At 36.3% G+C, this 27,493-nt stretch overlaps 1 protein-coding gene across 1 annotated transcript in view; it reads left to right on the top strand.

Moving 5' to 3' along the window:
- Positions 1 to 895: 895 nt before the first annotated feature.
- LOC149532304 (PHD finger protein-like protein) overlaps positions 896 to 27,493 on the top strand; it is a 52,737-nt gene continuing 26,139 nt past the window's right edge. Inside the window, exons 1-2 of the mRNA XM_089803368.1 lie at positions 896 to 1,340; positions 1,441 to 1,599. Coding sequence (XP_089659494.1) covers positions 1,260 to 1,340; positions 1,441 to 1,599 — 240 coding nt within the window. The 5' untranslated portion in view covers positions 896 to 1,259. The remainder of the gene's footprint in view (positions 1,341 to 1,440; positions 1,600 to 27,493) is intronic.

Below are 27,493 nucleotides of genomic sequence, written 5' to 3'. Positions count from 1 at the left end.
TCTTAAAAAATTAATCACTTATTTTGATCTTTGATGGATTAAAAAATGATAATAATAAAGAATTGATTTAAAAAGAAATAAAAACTAAATATGAGATGTAAATTCTATTTAATATAAAGGCATTTATAAGGTGTGTTGTATAAAGATATTAAATATCTCAAATAATAAAGTGTGATATTATGTTAAAAGTGACTTCATATACACAATCTTAAATATATTCTAATTTAATAATTAAAACATAATATAAGAATTCTAATTTAATAATTAAAACATAATATAAGAAATACAAATGATATATATATATACACACACACACACACAAGTAAAATCTAAATCAATTTAGTAATATAAAAGATAGAAAATTATAATTATAATTAAATATTGTATTTTAAAAATAAAATTTGTTACAATCCATTGTTAATTTCAATATGATCGAAACATAAATGTAGAAGGTTTTTTTCAATTAGATAACCATTCAATCTCATTAAATTTCCTCAACTTGTTCTTTCATCTTACATTTATACCCTTAAAAAATGTTCAAAATTTCATTTTATTTTTAATCACAATTCATGTTAAAAGACAAGGACTCAAGCTCACAAAGAGCTCTTGTTATATTATATATATAATACATATAAACTTGTTAAATTATACTTTTAAATCAAACACAAATAACTATTGCTTATACAAAATAGAATTGGAAATATGGTTTCATATTCTTTCAAAAACCTTATTGATAATTGCAGTGAGCAATTAAGAAAAATGTTTTGACCGATTTGGAAGTCAATAATGATAGTACATGGGAATCCCATAACTTCATGCTTATTCTTGTGTGCAAACTATTGAAGTCACACGTCCTTACCTGATATATAAGAGGTGGGAATTTCGAAACAGGCTTAAGGAGGACAAGCGCGGGAGGCTCATATTTTAAAGTGATCTCCAACACCAATCAAACTAAGCGGAAATAACTATGAAAAACACAAGGAAAGCCTCATTTTATTCTTCAAATTTGGGTCTCCTACAAATTTAACCCCAGTCCTGCTTTTTTCAATTTGATTTTGCCCCGTCGTTTGAACAAATAGAAGCAAATCTGCATAGTATTACAGGTAGTGGAAACCCCAACTCGCCATAATTTTAGTTTCAAACGCAGAATTGGTCTGCAACGAGGGTTTCAAATTTACATTGCCAGTGCTTTGGTGTTTTTCCTCCTCTCAGAATCTCCCACTACTTGTTTGAAGGACATTTGCAGGCCATTGATCAAAATGGGTGACATATTTGATGACGAAAATGAACCAACAGTGACCATGAAAGAATATGTCGAAGGCCTTGAAGCTCAAGAACTGGTATGCTTTTTCCATTATTTTAATGAAAACTCTTCTTAAAACCTAACTGTGCTGTATTTTGCGTTTTTTAACATTGAACGTCTTGTAATTTCTTTTGCAGGAGGCTGATTTGGTATTAGGAGGAGATGAAGGGAAGGAATGCACATACTCTAAGGGTTACATGAAAAGGCAGGCCGTGTTTTCATGTCTAACGTGCGTTCCAGCAGGCAATGCCGGCGTATGCACTGCGTGCTCCTTGACCTGCCACGACGGACACGAGGTGCCCTTCAATATTTTCCCTTTTTCATTCAATTTTTAATTTTGCTGATTTCTATGCATTTAGGAGGACGTGGCCTAGACGAAGGCCAAAGGGTTGTCTTTCCGGTCAAATTCATCTACCAACTGCAAAGGGGCCTGGTGAATTGCCCTGACATTGTAACGTTGCAGGTTTTCGTCCCAGGCTCCAATGGAAAATAGCAGTGCTTCACCAAGCCCTGTCATTGTTTAGCCTTACACCTTCAGCACAGTAGCATTCCTGGGCGCCGGTCATCACCTTCGACTTTCCAGTAGACCGTGTACTTCTGGAATTGGATAAGTGGTATATTCGTACCTGTTTATATCTGCTGTATGCCTGCCTTTTGCAGACACAATCAGGCTTGCTTCAACGTCGAGCGCTTTCTGTTCTTACGATTGACTGTTTTGCATTTGTGTAATGCTTAGTAGGTTTCAACCTAGGTCGTTAGTATGCTATTTTTTTCGGCGTTTTAAGCCAGGCTCTTTTTTGCATATCTCAGGGGTTGATGTTCGTTCAAATTTGACAGTGCTTTTAGCCAGCTTCTTTTGGATGCTTCCTGGCCAGTTGAGCACAAAATTATGCTCAGCAGAGCTTGTTCCTCAGTCATAGTTCCAATTACTCTACCTGATTAACAGTCCGCGAGTCTCTGAGTTAGATAATGAATAATTTTTATCTTTGGTCATTGTCGCAATTTGGCCCCTCCTTAAGTGCTGTCTGAATGGAAATTTCGTTTGTGATCGAAGGTTTGTTGTAATTTTCATTTCTTTTTGGTAAGGTTTTGAACCTTTTAGACAAAGCACCTTTTTAAAAGTTTCTAACTGTTTTCGGTACAGGGAGAAAGGGACTGTGATAGTAAATATTAAAATATATAATCTAAGAGGTTTTTAATTTTCATCATGTTCTCCTTTTCCCTCATCGGTGGTCTAGGAGTTTGCCTTGGCTGGGTGTTTCTTGGGACGTACAAAGTTATAGCATTCCTGATGGACTTTCTATTTGAGACGTTACTTTTCATCACAAATGTTTTGCATAAAGGTGGACATACTGAACCCATTTCCTCTTTTAGCCTTTGAAGATGCAACCTCTATTGTTATTCTCAATCTTGATGAGGAATGGAATAGATTCAGTGTTGTTGATGGAGATAATTCAGTTGAAGTATTAGTTGTGAAACCCCCTTGGGTTGTGTTGGTAAACAGATTTGTCTTTGCACAATAAACCGCTTGGTTTAACTCTTCAAACCTAAAACCAATCTAAAGACAAAATAGAACCAACAGTTGGGTCGTGTTGCAATGCGATTGTGCAAGCGCCCTCTGAATTTTACAAGGTACAACTCCCTGATTAGATATACAAAGAATGAATTTAACAGATGCTTTTAACCTGAAAGCAAAGTCCACCCTCACCATTCTTGGATAGGGGCAGATAACTATTACCCACTTTACAGAAAGCACTTAACAGCCAAGGTAAGACATGCAATGCTTTACTCTGTTATGAGTTAAGAGCATAAAAGAGATCATGAATACAAAATAATGATACACTTGCAGCTCCTGAACAAAATCGATGCACAAGGAAATAAAGATCTTAAAATACTCCATGGTTCACACCATAACCATGAAATGAAGAACTGAACACACGGTCTCAATATCCTTCAAGATATCATTTCAATTCAAAAATAGACATCTCAGAATATCATGATAGTATCATCATTCAGAAAAACCACAAACAACAAAAACTACTATTTTATCTTTCCATTTCTTTCCCTTCCTGGAAAATGACGACTCCTCTCATGCAGCACCCTGTCTATAGAAAGTGGAGCCCTTGCCTTTACTTGCTGTTGTATATTTATCTTCTTCTCTGATGATGCTCATCAGTTATATTAACTGCCTCTTGAAAGTTGGACGCCTCCCAGTTTTCGGTTATGTGCCTTGTTATATGATCTTTTATTTTAGATTGTAAGAAGGCACATATATAGATACTTTTAATAACGCTATGTATTATCTTTTCATCATGGAATGATTGACTCTTGGGCGCTCATTTGGAGAAATTGGTTACTATATGACTCGATAACTTGCATGGGAAAAACCCGATACTAAGCTTTTGAAGGGTCACCACTCCTTGAGACCATCAAAGTCGTAATCCTTCGTATCATAGCATGGATGTTTGCCATTTGGCTCTACACATCAAACTGCAATCTTGTCAAACTTGCCGCTAGGTGTCAAGTTCTTTGCAAATGTTCATGATGAATTCTTAGAATTCATCGAATGCTTGATGATTCATTGTGAAGATTGCTGACTGTGTGGGTGTGGACGATTTGCATGCTGTCCTTGTGATCCACCTTTGCATATTCACACTTGTGCCTTCTCCAAAGAGATTTGAGCTCACCCTTGCCTTTCGAGCACTGTGTTCATTTGCACTTCCTGAATGCTACAAATTAGCATGTGGGTTCACAAGTGATCCGATATTGAAAACCACTCCGGTCCTTGTCTATCTAATGTCATTGTTTTTGCCGATTGCCACCATTTGTGCCGAGGAATTCTTGAGGATACTAATTGAGCTCGGGACTTAGTGAATTATTGCCGCATTTCATATTTAGGAAGTAGGCAGCTCATGTAAAGGTCTTGGTCGTACACACTTTCTCAAAAGGGAATGATGCTCGATGCCCACCTTGGGTTCCAAAAACACCTCACTTTCAATTTTTTATAAGCCTTGAAACTTCATCATGCAGCATAGCTCTTGTGAAATCCATCACAAATTTCCAAGCCACTGCTTTTATGGGATTCTCATCCCAAAGCTCGAGTTATGAAGTGATCTGCTAAAAGATGACATTAGTACTTTCCTCTGGGGCAAACAAATCACCTAGTATGTGGAAATCCAATTGCATTGGACTTGATCGTGGTGCCCATTGGAATTATTCATGCCACGAGTTCACTATCTTATAGAAGTATGGCCCGAGTCTTCAAACTGTGAGCTCGACAATATATACATTACATTAGCATGGCTTTGGCCACTATCATCCACATCTATCTTGTTAGGAAGCGAGATACAAACTGCCCATGACTCAGATAAACAAAAGAGTGAATCTTCCATTGATGAGATCATTCAATAGAGAATGGTTGAAAAGATCTTTACATAACCCGATTAGATCATCCTTCCTTTGCATTCACTTCTACAATTGATGAAACTCTTGCCTTAATTTATATGTTTGTGGTTGGTCCATGACCCTATCTCTTATGATCATTGATATTCTGTGCATCTGTTGCAGGGTTGTTGATAGATTACACAAATTTGGGATTCCAAATTGTGTGAGGGAGTTGATTACTTCACTCCATTCTTCATTAGGATCATCTTTAAAATTAGGTACTTGGCTACGAACCCTTGATTTATGGCATCAATAAGAGCATTCTTTATCAAATCCATGAGCCATCGAGACTGTTTAAGTGTTAGCCACAAAAATCGTATTGAATGCTTTTTTTATGAGGATTATGATTGATCTTCGAGTCCTTTGCTTAACGGAGCTTTTGATACTTCTATAGGATGTATCAGGTCATGGTTCTATGCATGAGCAATCATCTATCCGTTAGCGGATATATCTCCACCTTCACAACTCAACTTATCCCCTTTTAGTTATGAACAACAAGGATCAATAAGCATCAGAACAATCCCCTTGTGAGATAGACACATTGCCAAACAATTTCTAGGTGTCTTCCACATACACATGGCCCGACTCCGAGGGTATACTTGTCTTTACTTAATAAAATATTTGAATCTAGAATTTGAACTTGGAATTGTACCTCTGAACCGGTGAATTTCAAAACTGTAATATACGATTGGATTATGGCAAAACTACATTTGGACTTGAACTATTGCACATGAGGATTTGACATTGGTCTTGCACATTATGGAAACAATCATCTTAACACACTTGTTGTGCCATATTGAACCAATGAACCTGTTTGAAATGTAGATTGAACCTTTGAACTTGTCGAACCTCTGAACCATTGAACCTTGTTCAAATGGTACAAAGTGGTTCAGAATCACTTCACACTAGTTCAAGACTGTTTAAAATTGGTGAGCTGACTCGATCTTTCATCCGAACCTTGCCTTACACAACATTTTCAATATAAATCGGAGGAGAATCGAAGAAAACCAAGGAAAGGTCATTAGGAAGGTTGGATTTCCAAGTTCAAAATTGGGGTTCAAAACACCAACAGATTGGTAAAGCCATTGTCTTTGATATATTTGGGTTTGCCCTTTACAATCCTACTCCCTCCAAGATTCTTTTATGCTCCACAAAAACAAATGTGGTTGTTGCTGTGCAAGAGTTCCAGAAATGAGGTTATGTTATTTTGCTTGTTCGTCCCATTACCAACAACAAAAATTGGGCTATAGTGTTATACCTTGGCAGTTTTTTTTTTATTGGATCAAAATTTGAAAAGACAGTCATGAGATAATTGTTTCATATTCTTGAATTTCGATTGTTGTTACATCATTGGGAATAGTGAATGCTCTTTAGCATTGATACACACACACACATATACATATTACATACACACACACACACATATATACACATACATTATATATATGTGTGTGTGTACTATATGATAAGTTGATTTTACACACACACACACACACACACACACACATATATGTACTTTATGATAAGTTGGCTTTTTGTTGCAAGGTGCAACAAGAAGCATTGAGACAAGGTGAGATTATGGACATAAGGATGTAACTTTAACATATCATGATCTTCAAAGATAAATTATTCAACTTCAAAGGGAGGTTATGTGACAGAGGGAGATGTCTTTGCAGGCCTATGTGGCAGTGTATCTCCTTCCTATTTAGTAAAATAAAAATTGGCTATCTTATTGTGATGATCAAAACTGTCCCTACTAAGAGAGCGTCTATGTGCAATCTCAACAATTTGTATACATGTTGTTAATGAGTTCTTCTCTGCAAGAGAAGTTTGATGTGAAATCCCTTGTTCCATCCCCTGCAAGTAGGCATGGTGGAAATGCATTCTTCTGTCGAAGAACTCTAAGGTGAAAGCCCTCATTCCCCCCTTTGCAAGTAGGTATGGTGGACCAAGCTTTGCGAGTAGGCATGGTGGAAATGCATTCTTCTCTGCGAGAAGTCTGAGGTGAAAGCCCTTGTTCCACCATTTGCGATTAGGCATGGTCGAAGTCAAGTCTATGACTCCATGACTTTAGTTTTACGAGCTTATGAAGTGATAAATTATGTTATGTTGAGATAACATGTTTTATGAGAATTTATATTGACATCTTTGGTTACAACAATGTGTGCTTGCCATACTAAAGATCTCTCTCTTGCTAAGAGGGAGTGTTGGAAGATTGTAGTTGTGATAGAGATTTTTATTGTTGCTTTTATGAACTAGAAATATGATTGTAAATGTCATTTCTAGATAAATAGATGTTGAGACATGTCATGTGAAGAGGCATGCATATAGAAATATGAAGAGTTTTATATTTGGAAATTGAAGAGACTTTCGTGTGTAATACGGAGTCTTGTTTCAATCTATTAATGTGATTGCTTAGTATAATGATGTACTAAATCAAGCGATAAGCATTGTACTTGAAATTTTTTTATCAATAAAAGAGCTATTCCTTTGGTGTGGTTGTGTTTTTCCCTTCAAGTGGAAGGGTTTTCCCAAGATAGTCTCTTGTAGCTCTTGTTCATTTTATTTCTTTTATTTCTTTTATTTCTTGTTGTTTATCATTATTCAGGGCAAAAGTTTAACAAAATTGACTTGATGGTGTAAAAGTCTGTATAGAACACATCAAATTTTTATATTGGAGAGGCAAAAAATATGTTACCCCTATATGTGCACATTGGTTTGTTAGGGAGACCTGAGAATAATTACCTCTAATAATTGTGTGTGCCACCAACCAAGGCAATGGATCTTTTGTCTTTTGGAAAGCCCATTAGAGAGACAAGAAATATCTCTCCTTGATGGCTGTCTTCTATTCCATTGAAGAGGGCTAAACAAAACTCTCACTGATTGCTGAAGTCATCTTGATGCAGCCAATGTAGAAAACATATGCACCTCCTTGATGCGTGTAATTTCATCAAAGAGACCTTGGCAAGTCTCATTTGGATACTCGTATGTTTCCCTAACCAATCAACCAATGTAGAAAACACGATGTGTTCTTTGCTACCGACACATATCAAATTAACAAAAATATCACCCTAATGCAAACCCATTGGTTTGTTGGGAGACCTTGGCTGACAATAACCTATCTCGTTGCATCTGAATGCTCATGGGGACATCCAAAAGATCTCTCCTCAATGATTGCCTTAAACCTTGGCGGAGGGACAAAATGAACTCTTGATGAAGAACTCTTCAGCTGATGGAAAACACAAGTGTTGTATAATAATTGACTTGGTGTTGAAAACAACTGTTTGCCACTTGTGCCAAAAACACATTGAATTTAGCCCATAAAAGGTCTCAAAATTTGAATATTTGTGATGGGCCAATGGTGACAAAATAACCAACAATAACCTTGGACAATAGTGTGTTTATAATATCCCATAATAGGATTCATGAGTAATACTACATGCTTTTGGAGTGCATTTGATGTTTGTATGTACACATGGCATATTTTTATTGACTTCATTCATTTTTTTGATAGAAACCTGAATGCACAAAACTATAGGCTAAATGTAGAAGCAATTTTGAAAAATGTTTCAGCCATAGTTTGTAGACTTGGGCTCAAAAGCACTGGGCAATCCCAAAATTGTCAACTTGGTATAAACTCAATAAAAACTCGGCAGAAACTCGACAAGTTAGAGAGTACTACAAATTAATATTTCTTAATAACATAAATTTTATGCAAAATTCAACTATAAAATGTTTCTAAAATAAAAAATTGACATCTCAAAAGAGAAAATGCATGGTTTTATAACAAAAGAAGCGTGTGAAACCAACATGTTATTTGCATTTGCTGTTTTATCCATGTTTTTCATGTGGCTATAAATGCGTAAGAGTTAAATTTTTAAAAACTCATGTAGCAGAAAAAATAGCGTACTCGACAATTCAGAGAGTTCTTGTAGAGTTTGCAAACTATGGTTTCAGCTAATATCATTTGAATATTTTTTTTGCCAAATTTTTAAATAAAATATTAGTTGGGAAAATCTTGCACAAGGAAATGGAGGTGTAATGTCCCCTCTCCTAATGGGAATTTGATAAATATCTTATAGCATGAAGTTATAACAAAGATTAAATGCAAGTGATTAATAATTATATATATCTATAATTAGATACGAATTAAATATTTCAACTTATCTATTGACAAACATAATTAAAATAATAATAAGGGGATATTAAATAAATGTTCAATAATATTTTTAATGAATTAAATAATAATAAAAATTAAAATATGTTAACTATAATCTTAATCAAATATTTTATAAATTCTTATATTTATCTAAATCAAACATTTATAACATCTATTTAATATTAAAAGAGCACACGATTAAAGGTCACCACTTAATATGAATGGTCATTTTCATCAATAATAAAACAATATTCTTCAATAAATAAAGGACATTATTTAGCATCTAGAGGAGGAAAAAAAAGATATAAAACTCAACAATCAGGAATAGAAGGAAAAACATGAGATTTGGGAAAAGTGATAGGGGTCTCCCGCAAAGCTTCAATCCATTGTTAACCAATTTATGAATTGCTATTGTATCGAGCAATAAAAGCAACAAAAGGTTGGATTCTTGCGACATAATAATGGTTGTCCATTCCTCTTTAGACAATTATCTCAAAAAATTGGAGGTTCTATTTAATGATGCCTTTTTTTGCATACCAAGTAATGTGTCTAGTGTAGGAGATTGGTGAGAATAACCATTGTCATCAGGAGTATGTTGGCAAATCTTTACTTGCATATCCTTTGAGCACACAAGTCAACATATGATCTAGTAGAGCAAGAATATAGGAAATATGGTCCACTTCAGCCTATATACAAATCAATAAAACTCATTGAATTAACACCTACTCAACGAACTCTTACTAAGAGAGGGTGTTAAACAGGCTTGGGAGAGGCACACATATAGTTAGAAACCAAGTCATACAAGATAGCTATGCACGCATTCAATAATATTTAATTGTAATAATTAATATCTCATTCTTATTCTAATGTGAAAGTGGTTAATCCGAGTAGGAGAAGTCTACCATATAGAAACATTTAAACACCATATTGGAAGAATTAATATCTCATTTATATTCTAATTTGAAAGTGCTTAGGTTATTAAGTAGTTTCTATTTTTCATCTTTAATTCACAATTGTTTCTTTTAGAAACATTGTGTTTGTAAATCTATATAGGGAGCTTTCATCTCCTTTGTTTAATACAACAACTATAACAACATCTACCATAACAAGGCATTAAAACAGGTTGATGGGATTTCATAAAAATTGGCAATTTTTTGAAGAAAAGTTTTAGCCTCATTTGCTCTTGAAATATTTCTACAAATTTATTTTTCAATTTTCTTGAAATAATAATTGTGAGAGGTATCGTATGGAATTTGTGGTTTGTCTTTGAAGATTTTTGCTGAAAATCACAAGCCTTGTTATTTGTTTGCATGATTTCTTGGTCTGGGAAAAAGTCTCTGATTTTCAAAGGTTGCATGTTGCTTGAATGTGCTGTTTTATAATGCAAAGTTTCATGTTTTGTTGTATGAAGGTTCCTCTGATGGGTTTTCATATTATTTTCTCTTAAAAAACTTCAGATGGGTTTTCATAAATTTTCCCTTAAAAAAATTCATATGGATTTCTATAAATTTTTTCTAAAAAATTTCTAACTCTTTCAAGTTTCAAAGTTGCTTCGGATTCCTTTATGGATTTATAATTTTCTCCTCGAAAATTATTTGGTGGGTTTATAAGTATTTCTCAAAAATTATTTGTTGGGTTAAATCATTTTTCCTTTTGTATTCTATTATTTGTGTATCGGATTTTGTTTGGTTTTGATTGATTTTTTACCTCAAAAATCATGTTGGGTTTTGATCAAATTTTCACCTGAAAAATTGTATTGGGATTTTCTCCTAAAAAATTGGGGCTTTTTGCAATCTATTTTGGGGCGTCTTGCTCATTTTCAAAGTTTGGAGGGTTTGTCGATTTTCTCAAAATTGTGCTAGTTGTTTTTGTCTCTTATCTCTAGGGAAGAGCAATTTCTTTATAGTGTTTTGATGATTTGTGGTTAGATGTTTTGCTGATATTGGGAGGGTTAATGATAGATCCATCTTAGTGGCAGGCTCTTGTCTCTTGTTGCAAAGCATTTTGAATAAGTGGACACCTTCTTTGTTCTTTGTTGGATGGATTTTGGCTACTCTTGGTCATTGATATTCAGCAGATCTAGGGAGGGTCTTGTTGATGTGTGTTTTAGGACCCACCGAACAGAAGAACCAAATACCTAAAATATCTTATCCCCTCTTGAACAAAGTCTTGTACATGCTAAGATTGCAAGATCATACAGAGACTCCAAGGTTTCTTTAATGTTAGTTCTTGACTCTGGATAAGCTCGGTGGTTGATGTGATTTGTTGACGATCACAAGGGGCCTGCTTATGTTTACTTAGATTCACTTCAAGACATAGTAGATGTGGGAGCTATCTAAAGGTTTTGCATTGAAGTACCTTTTGGGTTTTCACCAAAATATGCGGAAATAAAATGAGATATGGTTTAGGAGTTCTATTCTAATCCTAAGGGCAGTGATGACAACATATGGTATTATGGTGGACAAATTCCGTAATTTATCGAGCTCCTCTTCGCCAAGTTATACTACAACTACATGTGAATCGGTACAATCTTCAATTGTTATGCAAAATATTTTCATGCCACCACATACACCATCATAAAGAACAATGTATTCGATAGGCAGTAAACATATGCATAAAAGGGGTCTAGGTAACTTTGCACAATGATTTAGAATCACTAAAACGTCAAAAGTATGAACCCAAGGAAGATCAAAATATCCTCATCTTCTCCATTATAATCACAACACTTTAACTAATTAAACTTCATCTAAATGAAGGGATTTAAGAGAACAAGCAAGCACTAAAACATTGTTAGAATGATTTAGAATAACTGAAAGGGGGGGTGGGGGGTGAATGAGTTATCATAAGGTCTAGATGTACCAATTAGACTTATAACCACTTTTAACAACTTAGATCTATTCATCAGTACATGACACTTGGTCTCTATAACAACTTTTCAGTAACATAAACTCCCAAGTCGCTGTCCCAATAGTTACCCACTTGTAGAATATAAAACATTAAATAGTAAAACATCTCAAATAACTTTCACACAAGTATGACACCAGGATTTAATGTGGAAATCCAATTTGGGAAAAACCACAAGTAACATGGTACCAATTTTTTTACTCTTTTTAAGTGAGCTTTATTAATAGCCAATTTTGTTAAAGGTTACAATACACACTGTTAGAGGATTTAATCACCCTGTTAGGAGTGGCCTTGTTAGAGGGCTTGAGAACATTCCATTAGAATGTCACTTTGATTAAAGGATTTACAAATGACTGTTAGGTCAACTTTTATTAAAGGATTTTAATTGATATAGTGGTTAGAAAGTAACAATAGGTTCATTTGATAAATACAACTTGCTTTGCAAACACAGATCACAATGTAGCTCATCTGCTAATTCATTGACTAGACTCCATTCATGTCTTCATCATCAATCTTTGATCTGCTTGGAAAATCCTTCAAGCAATCACTCGTCACCTTTGCTATGTTCCTTCGCAGCCTTATGCTCAAGTTCGCCAATCAACAAAATCAACAACTGCTAACCTCTATAGGTTAATCCTTATGCCTCCTTAAATAGGTAACTTTGATCTTTTGCTGCTTAAACATTACCGTTGATCTTAGGGTTAGGTCATATTCATCGAATCCTTTCATCATTTTGTTTCCTCCTTCACTTTCTAGATATTTCTCAAAACTTCTCTTTGAATCCATGCCTAGAAACGGTCAAATACGGTTTCTCAAACATTAAATGCTCTAGCTCATCAGTACTTATGCTTCACTTGCTTTGACCAATCCAAAAATTCAACTGTGTCGACTAGGAATCTCAATTCCTTCACAAATTGTCAAATGTTGATGCTTGGGCAATACTGGGTTCCTTGGCCTCGATTATCACTTGTTAACTCAACCAATACTAATTGGTTTGCTTGGCTTATATTGTCTTCGCTTAATGTGACTTTTTTGATACTCTGTCTTTATTGATGCTCGGTCGACACTATCTTTGTTGGGCTTCTATTGTTCACTTGGTTGACACTAGCACAACTTGGCTTCAACTATAAGTTCCTTAATCTTCTGCTCTGTTGCTCAGTTTAGCCTATGCATTTGGTCCTTCATTGATCATCTCAAGTAGGCTTCAGTTCAACTATCTTCTAATCTTAGTGTAATGATTAAACAACACATTATCTTGTCAAGGTCCAACTGATCAAGTGCCCATTGTAATTCCACATAACTCAACCATTTCACCAAGTCTTCTTATTATCTCTTCTTTTCAAATCCTCTTCATCAATCATCTTGATATGGCACTCTACTCAGGTAGCAACTGTCTCACTAGTAAGGTTTGACATCAATGACAACACAACAATTGTTCCAATTGCAGCTTTCGACAAACATATCAAATATTCAAGAAGCTTCAATGAACACTCTATTATCTCAGTAGCTCATAGCAACAATTTCAAAAACTCCTCCTTTTACAAATGAGAAGTGAGACCTTTATATAGATCCTTGATTACGATGGGTGACCTGGATGAAGACAATAAGTGATGACCCAGATTATTCCACATCAAACCTAATTAGGGTTAGGGCAAAGAAAAGGAATCTACAATAAGGAATCCACTACTGTAGTGGTTAATAAATGCCCACTACACATTCTCATTCGGGAATGCAATAAGGAATCTACTACTATAATTGGTAATAAATGTCCACTACACATGCTCTTCTCGGAAGGGAGTGGGGTGTAATAAGAGACCACTAAGAACACACCCACTATGCATTAAATGCCCCTAACCTTGATTCCCCCTCTTGAAGGCATGGAATTGATCTAACCTGTCTCCAATTCTTTAGTGTTGATGCTTGGTACTAATTCTTGCTTGAACTTCAGAATTGCATCTGTTCTTTTTGCCTTTCCTAAACTTTCCTCCTAGTTCGATAGCAAGTCCTAGGTGTTGTGCATGGTATTTGAGAAGATGTAGAAGTTCTCAAAATTATCTGTTTCAAAACATCCAATTGAAAGAATTCCTCCAACTTGACTTTCAAATAGTCTGTTGTCATTTCATCCTATAGCACCCTCTGTGACAATAAGGATGCAGCTGTATTGGACACCCCTTGCTTGACGTTGTCAACAGTCTTCTTCTATCTAGTAGATTCCTTGGTGAAGCTCTCTAACATTTCTTTGGTTGTGATCATTGCACTGTACCATCGAAGGAAGTAATAGACATCACCTTCACCAATAACTCCACCCTCAATTAATCTCTGCTTTAGGGTTTTTGTGAAACTCTAAATATTAGAGATCACTTCATCTTGGTAAATATGCTCATGTTCCCATCAGTCCTCAATGCATTGTATCCTAGAGAATGTAGCTAATGCCCTACTATGCACTTACACCAGCTCTATAGCATGTTGGAAGTCTTCATCCTAAATTCTTTCAACCCAAACCTTTACACCCTTAGCAATCCACTTGATCTTGTCAATATCATCTACTGCTTCGGTCGAAACACTTGTCAGAGGAATAAAAGATGGACCTTTCTCCCTTACTGGATGAGGCAAGTTGTTTATGAATTGGCCTAAGGCCTTGATTTCTATTTTCTATTTCTGGTATCCTTCTTCTAACATCTTATCATTTCTTTCAAAACTTGAGTGGAATCATCAAATTCCTCAATGATTTGCTTATTGGAAGCATAACCAAGGTTGATTTTTGTGATGTGATACTAATTTGGAGTGATCAAATTCCTCAATGATTTGCTTATTGGAAGCATAACTGTAGGAGTTGAGAATCCAACTCCGAAAGTGCGCCAAGATCACTTGCAATGCAAATAGCTTGCTGAAGAGAAACCTAGGAAGCAAAAAGCTTGAAGCAAATGACACAAGAGAGTATTTCACAATAGGAAATTAGAATTGCTATGTGAATGAAATGAATTTACAATGAGAGAGAGGTTGCTTATAAAGACCTCAAGGAAGCTTGTAGAACAAGTTTGGAAGGTGGTAGAAGATAAGTTTGACAACTAAGGGCACTTTCCACAAAAAGGTGGAACATGCTAGAAGGGAACAAACTCCTGTGTTGTCAACAACTTATCTCTACAACTATTAACTACATGCATTTACCTAAGTAAGCTTAAGTAATAGAATAAATAATTAATAAATAAATAAATAATTATTTACTCTAACACCCCCCCTTAAGTGCAACTTAGGGGAATGCCTTAAGCTCACGAAAACTAAGATGAAATGCAGGATGGGTCTTGGCAATAAGGCTATGTTAGGTACCCATGTACAATGCAAGAAAATGCAACTTCTGAAAACAGAGAAAGAGGGAAAACCTCATGGGAAAAACTCTCCTCCAAAAAGAGGTAAAAACAACATGCTGAAAAAAAAACATGAAGTGAAGGAAGAAAGACCTCAACCAGTCCCCCCAAGGACAACTTCCGTAACCCTGAGCATAGACCGCAACTTAAGATAGCATGGCAATGCAAAAGGTTTAGTGAAGATGTCTGCAACTTGACTGGCGGTAGGAATGTACTCCAATGCAATAACACCATCCTGGATCAACTGACGGATGAAATGCATATGCAACTCAATGTGTTTGGTACGGTGATGCTCCATCGGGTTGTGAGAAATATGGATGGCACTTTGATTATCGTACCACAAAACAATGGGACGATCGGGAAGAAAGCCAAACTTAGTCATCAACTGACGAAGCCATAAAGCCTCCTAACTAGCAAGAACTGCGACCTTGTATTCAGCCTCTGTAGATGAAAGTGCTTGAGCATGTTGCATCTTGCAAGACCATGTGATAGGACCCGAGCCAAGGAAAAACACAAAGCCAAAAGTAGACTTTCAATCATCAACATCACCGGCCCAATCGGAGTCAGTGTAGCCAACAACGTGTGGAGTCCTCGTGGTATAGTGAATGCCATACATAAGTGTGCCCTGAATATAACACAAAATACGCCTGGTAGCTTGCCTATGACTCTCATGAGGGTCCTGAGAGAACTGAGAGACTAGGCCAACTGCAAAAGAAAGATCAGGGCGTGTGTGTGTCAGGTACAACAGACTGCCAACCAATTGTCAATACAAAGTAGCATCCACTGAAGGTGAGGAGCAGGAGGTAGACAAAGTAACACTCGACTGAAATGGTGTAGGAGCAGCCTTACAATCAAGCATGTGAAAGCGACAAAGCATGTCAAGAGCATACTTCTATTGATACACAAAAATGCCAGTAGGAGATTGATGAATCTGAAGACCAAGAAAGTAGTGCAGCAAACCAAGATCAGTCATCTCAAACTGGTCCATCAGTGTACGCTTAACATCCTGGAGCATGGATGACGAACTACTTGTAAGGATAAGATCATCAACATACAAAACAAGAATTAGAATGTCATCACCAAGACGCTGGATGTACATTGTGGGATTGAAATGGCTGCAAGTGAAGCCTGTAGATAGCAGAAATGAGTCCATCTTCTCATACCAAGCCTTGGGGGCTTGCTTGAGACCATATAATGAACGTCGAAGCCTGCAAACCAAGGTGGGATCTTGCACAAAACTTGGAGGCTGCTCCATATAAATCTCCTATGTGATATCACCGTGCAGGAAGGCACTCTTCACGTCCATCTGATACACTGGCCATCCTTGTGAAGCTGTGAGGGATAAGACAAGGCGTATGGAATTCATCTTGGCGACAGGGGTAAAAGTCTTGGAGTAATCAACACCCTCGACTTGCGAAAAACCCTTCGCAACAAGACGAGCCCTATACTTATCAATGGAACTATCAACAGCATACTTCGTGCAGTAAATCCATTTACAACGCATTAGTTTTCTCCCCTTAGGAAGAGAACAAAGATCCCATGTGTGGTTTTTCATCAAAGAAGAATATTCCTCCTCCATTGCACTGTCCCATTCTAAATGTCCTGTCGCCTTCGCAAATGTCTGAGGATCAGTACTAACAGCATGACTGAGTAGACTGGAGCCCGCAGTGTGAGAACGGGTGCGACGAGATGTGGATGGGTCACCAGCTAGAGATCCTGCAGCCTCAACAGTAGCTCAAGCCCATTTAGGCATCTGGGGAGGATGCTCATCCAGACAAGACCATAGACCTCTTGACATGAGAAGCCTAATCATTTGTGCCTTTCAGGTGTGATAGTTGTGTGGAGTAAGACGGGTCACAGATGGATCCGCCATTGAGAGAAAGAAGAAGACGAAAGTAGAAGGGTCTTAATTGAAGTAAATTATAGAAAAGAAAGACACCCCGCCCACAAATGTACAAGAATATCCCTCAAATATCACAAAAACAACTATGGAAAGCAAAAAAATGGAAAAGAACTTGGATTTGTTGATGCAAAATAGGAGGAAACACAAGCCTCTACTTTGACGCCAAAAATGGGAGCTCAAACGAACTCGGAATCTAACGAAACTAGTACCATTGTCTCAGTCACTGAGTCAGCTTTTCAATGCTTCTTTCGGATCAGAAAAACACTTTCATATGCTCAAGGTATGGCCAAAAAATTGACCGTTGCTCCAGAAAAGCACCTTGATGGGAAATTACAGACCGTCTTAAATTTGACAGCCCTACGGACGTCACCGTCAAAAAATCCAGTCGTCGGATTGTTGACATCAGCTGCCGGATTGATGATGTCACCTCGTCGGAAAATGACGGTAGCATGGGGTCCGGCAGTGATGACATCACGTGTCAGAAAGATGACGTAGGAACCAGAATGATGATGTCAGCACAGTACTATTGTCGAAAAATGACGTCAGCAGGTTTGGGCGTGGTGTCCACGTGTCAGCGTTGTCGAAGCGGAGCAGTCGGAGGAGTTTGGGTGGAGGTGGCGATTTTCGATGGCTCCCTGGCGAAGTGGTCTTGCTGCTAGCCGAGTGGCTTGTGGGAGGTAGGTCGGTGGCTGCCGGGTGGCGCTTCGGCAGTACTACGGCGACAGGTTTTTTAATTTTTTTTTTTTGCTTTTCCCATCTGTACAGTCCATACGGCAGTGTCCAGGGGGCCTCAAAAAAATTTCCAAAATGCCTTGTGTCCAAAAACGAAAAGTTTTATATGAATCTTGGCTGTAAATGGCTTTTCGGATCCAATGGCAACGTCCGTTTGGCCCCAAGATGCTCCAAAAAATTGCTCTACCCTCAAATTGAAGAAAAATTGCACAAACAAACTAGGGTTTGTGACTCCAATTCACGGCTTCAAAAATCTTTCGAACAAGAAGTAGCAGGGAGGCTCTGATACCATGTAGGAGTTGAGAATCCAACTCTGGAAGTGCGCCAAGATCACCTGCAATGCAAATAGCTTGCCGAAGAGAAACTTAGGAAGCAAAGAGCTTGAAGCAAATATGACACAAGAGAGTATTTCACAATAAGAAATTAGAATTGCTATGTGAATGGAATGAATTTACAATGAGAGAGAGGTCGCTTATAAAGACCTCAAGGAAGCTTGTAGAACAAGCTTGGAAGGTGGTAGAAGATAAGTTTGACAACTAAGCGCACTTTCTACAAAAAGGTGGAACATGCTAGAAGGGAACAAACTCCTGTGTTGTAAACAACTTATCTCTACAACTATTAACTACATGCATTTACCTAAGTAAGCTTAAGTAATAGAATAAATAATTAATTATTTACTCTAACAATAACCAAGGTTGATTTTTGTGATGTGATACTAATTTGGAGTCCTATCAACTATAGGAGTAGCAATATGTGAAATCCTAAACTTAGATTCTTGCTTGACAACCTTACTGAATACTTTCGCTTTCCCCTTTTCCTCAGATTGGTTGGCTCAGTCTAAAGATTTCTTTTAATTCAACTGTCGGATCAACCTCTTTTTCTTGCCTCTTATGAATCCGTTGCTTTAGCCATTTTGGAATAGGTATACTATGATCTCCTTCGATCACCAATTGTTCTCTTCTCGGGATTGCTTGAATATTGATCTCCTTATCCGTTGTTACTTCAGGAGCTACAACCTCTACAATTGGAATTTTTGGCCTTGCTACAAGAACTTCTTCCAAATCAACCTTAGCCTCCATCGTTTCTTCTTCCAAGATAGCAGCTAGACTTTCTTCCATAGCCATATCTTGATCTTTTCCTTTCCTTTCTGCAAATTTCTCATATGCATTAATGCTCAATTTATCCAGTACTAGCCTTGCCAAATTTTCTCTTAAATATCGTTATGCTTGTTGCTACTTCCTTTTTCTTAAATGTACCTATCTCTTGTACACTAAGAGTGTGACTCGACAAAGAGGGAACATTTCTAGACTTTTGTTTTTTCTTTTGAGGCTTTTGGATGTCCGACCTACTCCTTGGCAACCTTTCTTGAGCTACCTCTTTTCCTTTCCTGTTTTTGGCACCATTTGATGGAGTTTCTCTTTCGTTAATATTCTCTTCAGATATTTGCCTTGGCTGTTCATTTCTACGTGGTCGATAACTAATCAATCTGTATGTAAATTCATTTGTTGGCATAAGTAGTTTAGTGAGTTTACGTTGAATCCACCACTTTGTAAGATCCAAGATTGGCTTCAATAATAGGTTAAGATTTGTGATCTTCTTTGCCATTCACATGGATGAATTTCACTCTTTGGACGAAATCCCTTTTGCAGTACATTTAAGTCCTCCTTTATCTAATTAGGAACTTGTATTACGTTGCATGCTCTAATCATGCTTAACAACAGTTTTGAATGCATCCTCTTTCTGATTTTGTGCTCATTCGTAACATTTGCCCAAAATTCTCGAGTTGAACTTTATGTTGGTACTTTGATCCTGCTAATGATTTAATTTTGTTGTAGAGATCAAAATCATACCTTTTCGGATAAAGTGGAAGATGGAAGAAGTGAAATTCATTTGATGATCTCTTTGCCACCTTAAAGCATGGGCATATCCTAGTTTTTCCTTCTCTGACATAAATTGGGAAATGCAATCCCAACTTCCTCTTCCTCTTTTGAATCTTGTCATAAATTGTGAGTTGTTGAGTAAGGTCCAACAATTTTATCCGTTGGGTACTTCAGAAGCTTGTATGGCTCCAATGAAAATCCTTGGACTCCAATTTATGAAAAGGTAGGAAATTGAAGGAACTATGCTCCATAATCCTCCACCCACTCCATTTCTCCAACTGACAATCTCATTTGCAACCTCTTTTGTAGAGTCTCGTATGCGCATGGCAAATACATTATTACCTCTTAACATAATCATCCTTGGAATACAAATGCCACTGTGGGTAGCATTCATGAACTTTTAGATGTTGGTTCCGCTCCCAATCAGTCCTTTGCATCTTTGTCCATCATACCTCATCCTTTGTGTTGGCATATAGATGACATAGAAGCTCATATAAAACTATCTTCTATGTTCCAGATTTATCAGTTGTTCATTCAGGTTATCACTTATGAGTCTAACCGAATCTATTCTGTTGCCCTCTCCCTTCGCTTGCTAGATGAAATACCACATCCAAGCTTCAAATTCATAGGAATGGGGTATACCAAAAATACGATTGTGCATCATGATCATGTCACTATACTTTTGTTGCAAGTCAAACCATACCAGCTCCTTGTGAATCTTGGAATGATGTGACATTTTTTTAACTATTTCTTATTAATGATTTCCTCAGAAAACTGAATTCCAGTAGTTTAGACACTGAGAGCATGCTCCTGTGTTTTTTGTCACCATCATTAGGGGTGAAGGAATCCCAAATGCTTTAGTTATGGATGTTGGAGAAAAATCTGTGAGAGTGTTTCCATTTGAATCCTTGATTATTTTGTCTCTGTGACTATAATGTTTGGTACATTTTACGACCAGTTATGGATGTTGAAAGATGGGGGGAAATTGACTGCAACAACAATTGTGTTGCTCATGATCCTAGTGGTCAAGTGTATTGGATGATGGTCCTTGTATCCAAACACCCTCAAGTTGAACTCATTCATATTGAGGCTACCAAGGCTTGTATTCCCAATCTTTGCCCATTTTGACATGATCTTGCATGTGGGTTAGAATCCCCTCTTTGGGTAGAATCCTCTCTTAAAATTCTTTTATCAGTTTTCCTTGCGTTTCTCCTATTACATGGGGTTCTACCATTTCCCCTTCCTGCAAAATGGAAAACATTTTGCAAATGAATATTAAATTTATTGTTAGACTGGTATGGTAATGGCTATTTACAAATCTGAGAAGTACTAATTTGTTGGATTTGCTTGCAGATGATAATCAGATTGGAGTGGATCAGAATTACAACAATATTGAAACTGTATATCAAATCTGAATGTATATGTTTTGATCTCTAGTCTGAAGTTGCCAATCTAGAGGGAGAATGCATTTATCAATTTTGATGATTATATCCTCCATTTTGGTTTCTATATATAGGGACATGTGATGAGAACACATGTCCTCTCATGATATGTCTTCCCATGAAGAGCCACAAAGGTTCATAATTAAATCTTTAACAGGTGTGATCCTAATCGGGTGCGATTATGCATTTAACAAACTTAATTTATGAGACCTTCGATCTATATAAACTTCAAAGAATTTTATGCTTGATCCAATTAAGAGCATATATGATCAATAGTTTGATCGATATTGAGCAATAGATCATACTCATTTATCTAGAGATAACTTGGAAGTGCAGATTTAATATACTTATATGTGGTTTCGGTTAGACGCAAGGATCCTTCCAAGGTGTATGAATAATAATCCTGATTTGGCATGGGTATTTTGTGCAAGCACAAAGAACTGACATGCATTTTTGTTTTTGTAGTGATCCATGAATCTGACTAATGCTACAGATATCAACACATTCAAACATTTGAACATAGAAAAAGCAAAAAAAAAGTTAAGCTAATTCCTCCAAAAGAAGATTTTGGAAATTTGGGGAGATTTTAGGATTTTTCTCCTTGGAATACTTTTTCTATGCTTTTCTCAAGAAAGATGTACTGTTCCCCAACTCATTGAAAACAACTCTATCTGATGAAGTTCACAATCCTTTTTTTGCAAATTGCAAGAAAATTTCCTCTCCCCGCAAGCATTATGAATATCTTCACGTTTTCTCAGGAAAATTGCTTCAAAATCTTTCTCACAAGCCTTCTGAATTTCACTTTTTGCTCTTCCCAATTTGGTTAAATTTTTGTGTGAGAGAGAGAATGAATTGGTTTTTTATATAGACCCTCTTCATAAAAAGCTATCATTAAAATTGTGGCCTAAAATTAGGCAGTTACCTTACTTGGTCTCCAAGATTCCATTTTAGAAAGATTTTTGCCTTTTGTCTTTGTTTTCGCTTGCTTTTCAAAAACTTGCTAATTTGATTCTTTTAGCTTTGTGAGGAAGTTGTACCATGGTTTATCCAATTTTGATTTTTTGGAAATCAATTAATTAAATAAAAAAAATCAATATTCAATCAATTTTCTTGATTTAATACAAAAATCACTTCCTTTTCAATTTTCTTAGTTAATTTTTTTGGGATTATTTATAAAAAAAATTCAATTAAATATTAATAAAATTAATATTGTTTTTAATGTAAATCCAAAAATCATTGTGTTTTTCAAAAGCCAATTTTGTTTTTGATTAAATACTAATTAAAAATCAACATTTAAAAATAATCACTTTGCATTCAACTTTCAAGAAATTTTCTTTTTTCCCAAATAATCTCCAATTTTTTGCTTTTTCACTTTTCAATTGATTTTCTTCCATTAAACATTTTCCAATTTTCTTGATTTGTAATTTTCACAAGATACTGCTTTACAAGCTTTTCAAAATTTTCAAATTGTCACCCTTTCATGTCTTTAGAGAATTTCACAACATTTAGGATTTTTAGAAATTTTTCTATGTCTAAGGGTTTTTTTGAAATTTCCAAAATTTTCAATTATCTCAATTTTTTCCTGAATCTTATTTTATTGCCACCTGATTTTGGAAGAGGTGGGGATTTGGATGTGTGGGAATTTCTATCCTTCAAACTTTCCTCGACCAATGTGAATATGTACTCCAGTGCACTTTCCCTGCTTCATGGATTTTATCCATGATTCCAAAATTCCATGACATAATCCATTTTGCGCCCAATAGTGAGGACAATGTGGGGTTTTACCATTGTCGTGGATTATACCACAACAGACAAAATCCACAACATGGTGAAAATTGCACTCAACAATTTGAGAAAGTGAGTTTTTTAGGTGGTTGCGCAATCTATTTGCTTTGAACAAAATTTGTGACCCATAGGGATTGTGAACGCGAAAAAAGCGCTGGCAAGATTTTTAGTAGATCGTGGATTCCACTTCTTTGGATGAGGATTTGCAATGCGGGTGGAAATGCACTCCAACTACGAAGAGTGCAGTTTAGACTCAGGAAGGGATTTTAATCCCTTTGATGTTTTCCTTGAAGCATGCAAAAATGCGTTCCCAGGCTTGAGGAGAGTAAGGTTTTAGGGGGTTGAGGATTTTGTCTTGCGTTGACTTGTCGTCCAAATATGCGTTGAGCTGTGCTCCAGATTGCACAGGCATTGGGGTTTTGGGAAGATTGTGGGTTTTCTTGTCTTGGAATGAATCCATAACACTGTAAAATATGCACTTTCTACTTTCTCTTCAGCGCATTTTGAAGGGCCTCACAGATTTTACATGTCACACACAAAATCCATGACACATGGTTATATGCGCCGAATAGTGGGGACAAGGTGGAGTTTTGGACCTATGTTGGATTTTACTTGGTTTGACCATCCATGATGTGCCTTGAAATTAGCTCTGGGCATGGTGGGGGATTCCATAGAGGATTTTTATTAAGCATTGCTCCATCCACAAAAAATAGGGGATGAATAGGGGTTCCATGAGGAATGAGGCTAGTGTGACAAACAATCACAATATATCTCAGTTGCAACAAAATGTTTTGAAGAATTTGTGACCAAAAGACAACAGTGAGACAATGGTCATTAAGGGAGGGTATTGGAATAATATAATGTTTCTTTAATGGTTATATTAGTTAGTCTTTTCTTTATTAAGTAGTTTTATTTTTCGTCTTTAATTCACGATTGTTTCTTTTAGAAATATTGTCTTTATAAATCTATATAAGGAGTTTGCATCTTCTTTGTTTAATACAACTACAACAATATTGATTTACCATAACACAATATTTAGTTTTAAATTCTCTTTGATTGCATCTAGGCCACTCTAATGTAATATCCCTTGCCTAGATTGCCTTGTAATCTGCTCTAAATTCGAAAAGTTCCAAATGAAACAAGGAACAAATAATGGTTAGATATGTAACCCTAGCCTAGAAATAAGATGAGATAGGCTTGTCTTAGAACCCACAATCAAACTAGATAATAATATAATCATAATACATGTAATACATTCATTTTTAGGGTTAAGAGAGAAGTACATTTATAGAAAATAATTCTTATTGTCTTAACTGTAATGAGGGTTGAGATAGGATGGACATGATGAGGTTCCCTAATTAATTTTGTCTTGAGGCCCAAGCTTAGAAACTCTTCCATCCTTGGCCTTATTTGGTCTCAACCATTACTATGAAGCAATGTTCTTAGTTGAGCTTGTAGACTGCTCCCCTTCATTACAACATTCTTCCCTTAATGATTGAGGATCCCTTTCTTAGTTACCTCAATAACTAACCCATATAGGCTCTAAGGGAAGCCTTTGACTTGACCCTAGGCCCAAGAACAGAATCTTTGTGCTTCTTGGCCTCATGTGGCTATCAACCTGTCTCATGAGGTGGTGGACCTAATCCGTTCCCCCTCCTTGCACTTCCTTAATTTTGTTGACTATTAAAGGTGTATGATATTTGCCAATTGTATAGATGTAAATATTCATTTACATTACATATGTCTATTATAGGCATATAGATATATTAGTGATAGTTTGCAAAATATATTGACATTCACATCCACTCGAATGTGTACAAGGAGTACAGTTATTCCCTTATGCTATTATGTTTGACGGTATTATCACAAGTTGATTTGTTGGAGATTACACTGCTGTTGATGATTATCTTTGTTGCTTATTTTTTGTATATCTTAATAAAGTGATTAATGTTAAACAGGTGGTTATTTAGGCCTATTTACTTTATTAGGTAATTCTGTTTTCTTACTAAGATAACTTAAGAATCTTTCTTGTTTGTTGTTTAGAAAATTTTAATTTTTGCCCTCAATTACTTTTTTATATAAGGAGACTGCATCTCCATTTGTAATGACTCAATTATCAAATAATGAAATATTGTAATATGGTATCAGAGCAAAACGATCTTTTGGTATCTTTTGAAATCTGTGATCTTTACGTTGATATTTTTTGCTAGAAGTTTTTTGGGATTGTTTAAAATTTTCAAGGTTTTTTCCCTTGCTTTTACAGAATTGTGGGTTCAAGAATCTGCATTTTCGTTGCTGTCACAACAATTTATAGGTGCGCCTCTCTTGCATAAGGGGTGCATTTTATCTACTTGATTTTTTTTGTCTTGTTGCTGGTAATTTCTTTTATGTGAAATTCCAACACGTAGGATCATTTTTCTCCTGTGTGTAATTTTTGCAGTTTTTTTTTTCTGGAAGTTTTTCGGAAATATCCTGATTCTCTACCTAGATTTAGTGTTTTTTTCTGGAGTTTTCACAGTTCACATATTTGTTTTTTTCCTTGTGCATTTTGAAAACTTCAATTTATGGGTATCATTTTTTTTTCTCTGTGTGATGACCTATCATTCTCGCAAAGAATTTTGACTTGCAATCCGTGTTCGGGTTATGTGGCCAATTCGTTTGCTTTGGTTTTGTGAGCTTCACATTTGTTTTCAAGACTATTTTCGAGGCTCGTGGATTTCTTTTGTTCGACAACTAACAAAACAAAAACTGACTGTTTCTTCATTGCTTGCAATTTCCTTTCTCTGTGAAAGGGTTTCGCTGTTAATTTTTCTACGATGTTTGCAAAAGATTTTTTGAGTTTCTAATAATTTTCAAAACTTAGTGTGCCAAACCTAAGAATTTGTGCCAAATTTCTTCTTAATTTTATTCACAAAATTGTGGGTTTGAAAAGTGTTGCACCATCTATAGGGTTATTAAGCAAGGATTTGGCTAATTTCTGACATTAAATGACTCTTTTGAAGCTCAATTTTGCCTTGTTTGTTGTGCATAAGAAAATGGGAGGCATGGTATTGTTAACCAACATCGTGTTGAAAGGCAATCAACGGTTCAATGATTGATATTGCAATGTTTGGAAGCAAAGGATGCTCTCAATTTTTGAGTACTTGTGCTTAGATCAGATTGTTCTGCGTAACATTACTTGCCCTATAATGGTGCACAAAGATTAAACAAGTATGACGAGTGTAACTTTGAAACGCTCATAATATTCGCTCTATCGTGGTGCACAAAGATTAGCACAAGTGTGTTGATTGTAATTGTGAAACAATTATGTTGCTCAAGTTATCCATTGGCGGTGAGATGTTTTTAGAAGTACGATCTAGGAAGCCTACTACAAAAATTTGGGGGCACTTGCAAAGTCTCTATGAAATGCCAGATAGAAGTTGAGCTTTCTTTTTGAAGAATATGTTGTTTTTTGTTATAATGGATGATGAGAAAATGGCTTTGTAGAAGGATCTTATGAAGACCAAGGATATATACAATCAATCGGAGGCTATTGCTTGCATGGAGGAGGACATGGTGTTGATTATATTGAAGTCTGCCAAGATCCTACAAACACTTATTTGAGACACTCAACATTACCTCCAGTGATGTTGACTAGAAGTTTTTTGGTGTTGTGTAATGACATAGTGCAAGGCAGGGGAATCCCCAAAGGAAATGTCGTAGCCCCCAGCAAACAACCACCCAACAGAAATAATACAGCAAAGCAACAACAAGACAAGATCTAATACCAAATCACAACTTCATTAATCACAAATAACTGATTACATACAATATGCCCAGCTATAAGGGCTTCCGGGTTAGGGCCAAATACAAACAACAATTACAATATTAGTTCTGTAAGATCCTACAAGATCCAATTACCACACACCAATTCCAACTAGTCCAGATCCACAATTGGATAAGAACAACAAGAAGAATCCACACTTGTGCCTTGAGGTCCACCAAGCAATCCTTTGGTTCTCAAGCTGTAGGCCTAGCTCTTCAAAATTTGCATCTACTCCCATCCCCTTCTCCAAGCTGGATGATTAATCATCATGCCAAAAGACTCTACAAGACCCCTTACTTATACCCAACTAAGTCACAAGTCGGCCCAACTCATTACAGACTAAATTAAATCCCTTGCATTAAATATAGATCGAGCCACAAGTTGGCTACAACACTAAATTAAATACCCATACATAAATTAAATGCCAAAAGTTGTCTCATAGACAACTCGACACTAATAGAAACCAAGACAAGCCGAGTGTCAACAAAACCAAGCTGAACACCAGTAAATTCCCAAGCATTGCCGAGCTCCAGAGACCATGCCGAGTTCTAGAGACCATGTCGAGTTCCAGAGATCATGTTGAGCACTAGTATCTACCGAGCTCCACAACTTTAAGCCAAAATCCCTCCAAACATGCAGAATTGCAAGCAAGCCTAGGATGCTCCTGCATCGGACACCCTAGGTTGGAAAAGATGTTCTAGTAACTTGAAGAACATCTTATGGGATTCAGCATATAAACCCCAAATTGGTTCTTCACATACATATCCTCGA

Source organism: Cupressus sempervirens, chromosome 10 (genome assembly GCF_028749045.1).
Source record: "Cupressus sempervirens isolate cs-2001-9-10 chromosome 10, ASM2874904v1, whole genome shotgun sequence".
Lineage (NCBI taxonomy): Eukaryota > Viridiplantae > Streptophyta > Pinopsida > Cupressales > Cupressaceae > Cupressus > Cupressus sempervirens.
The sequence above is the reverse complement of the archived record's forward strand: the minus strand, read 5'-3'. Positions and strand labels throughout refer to the sequence as shown.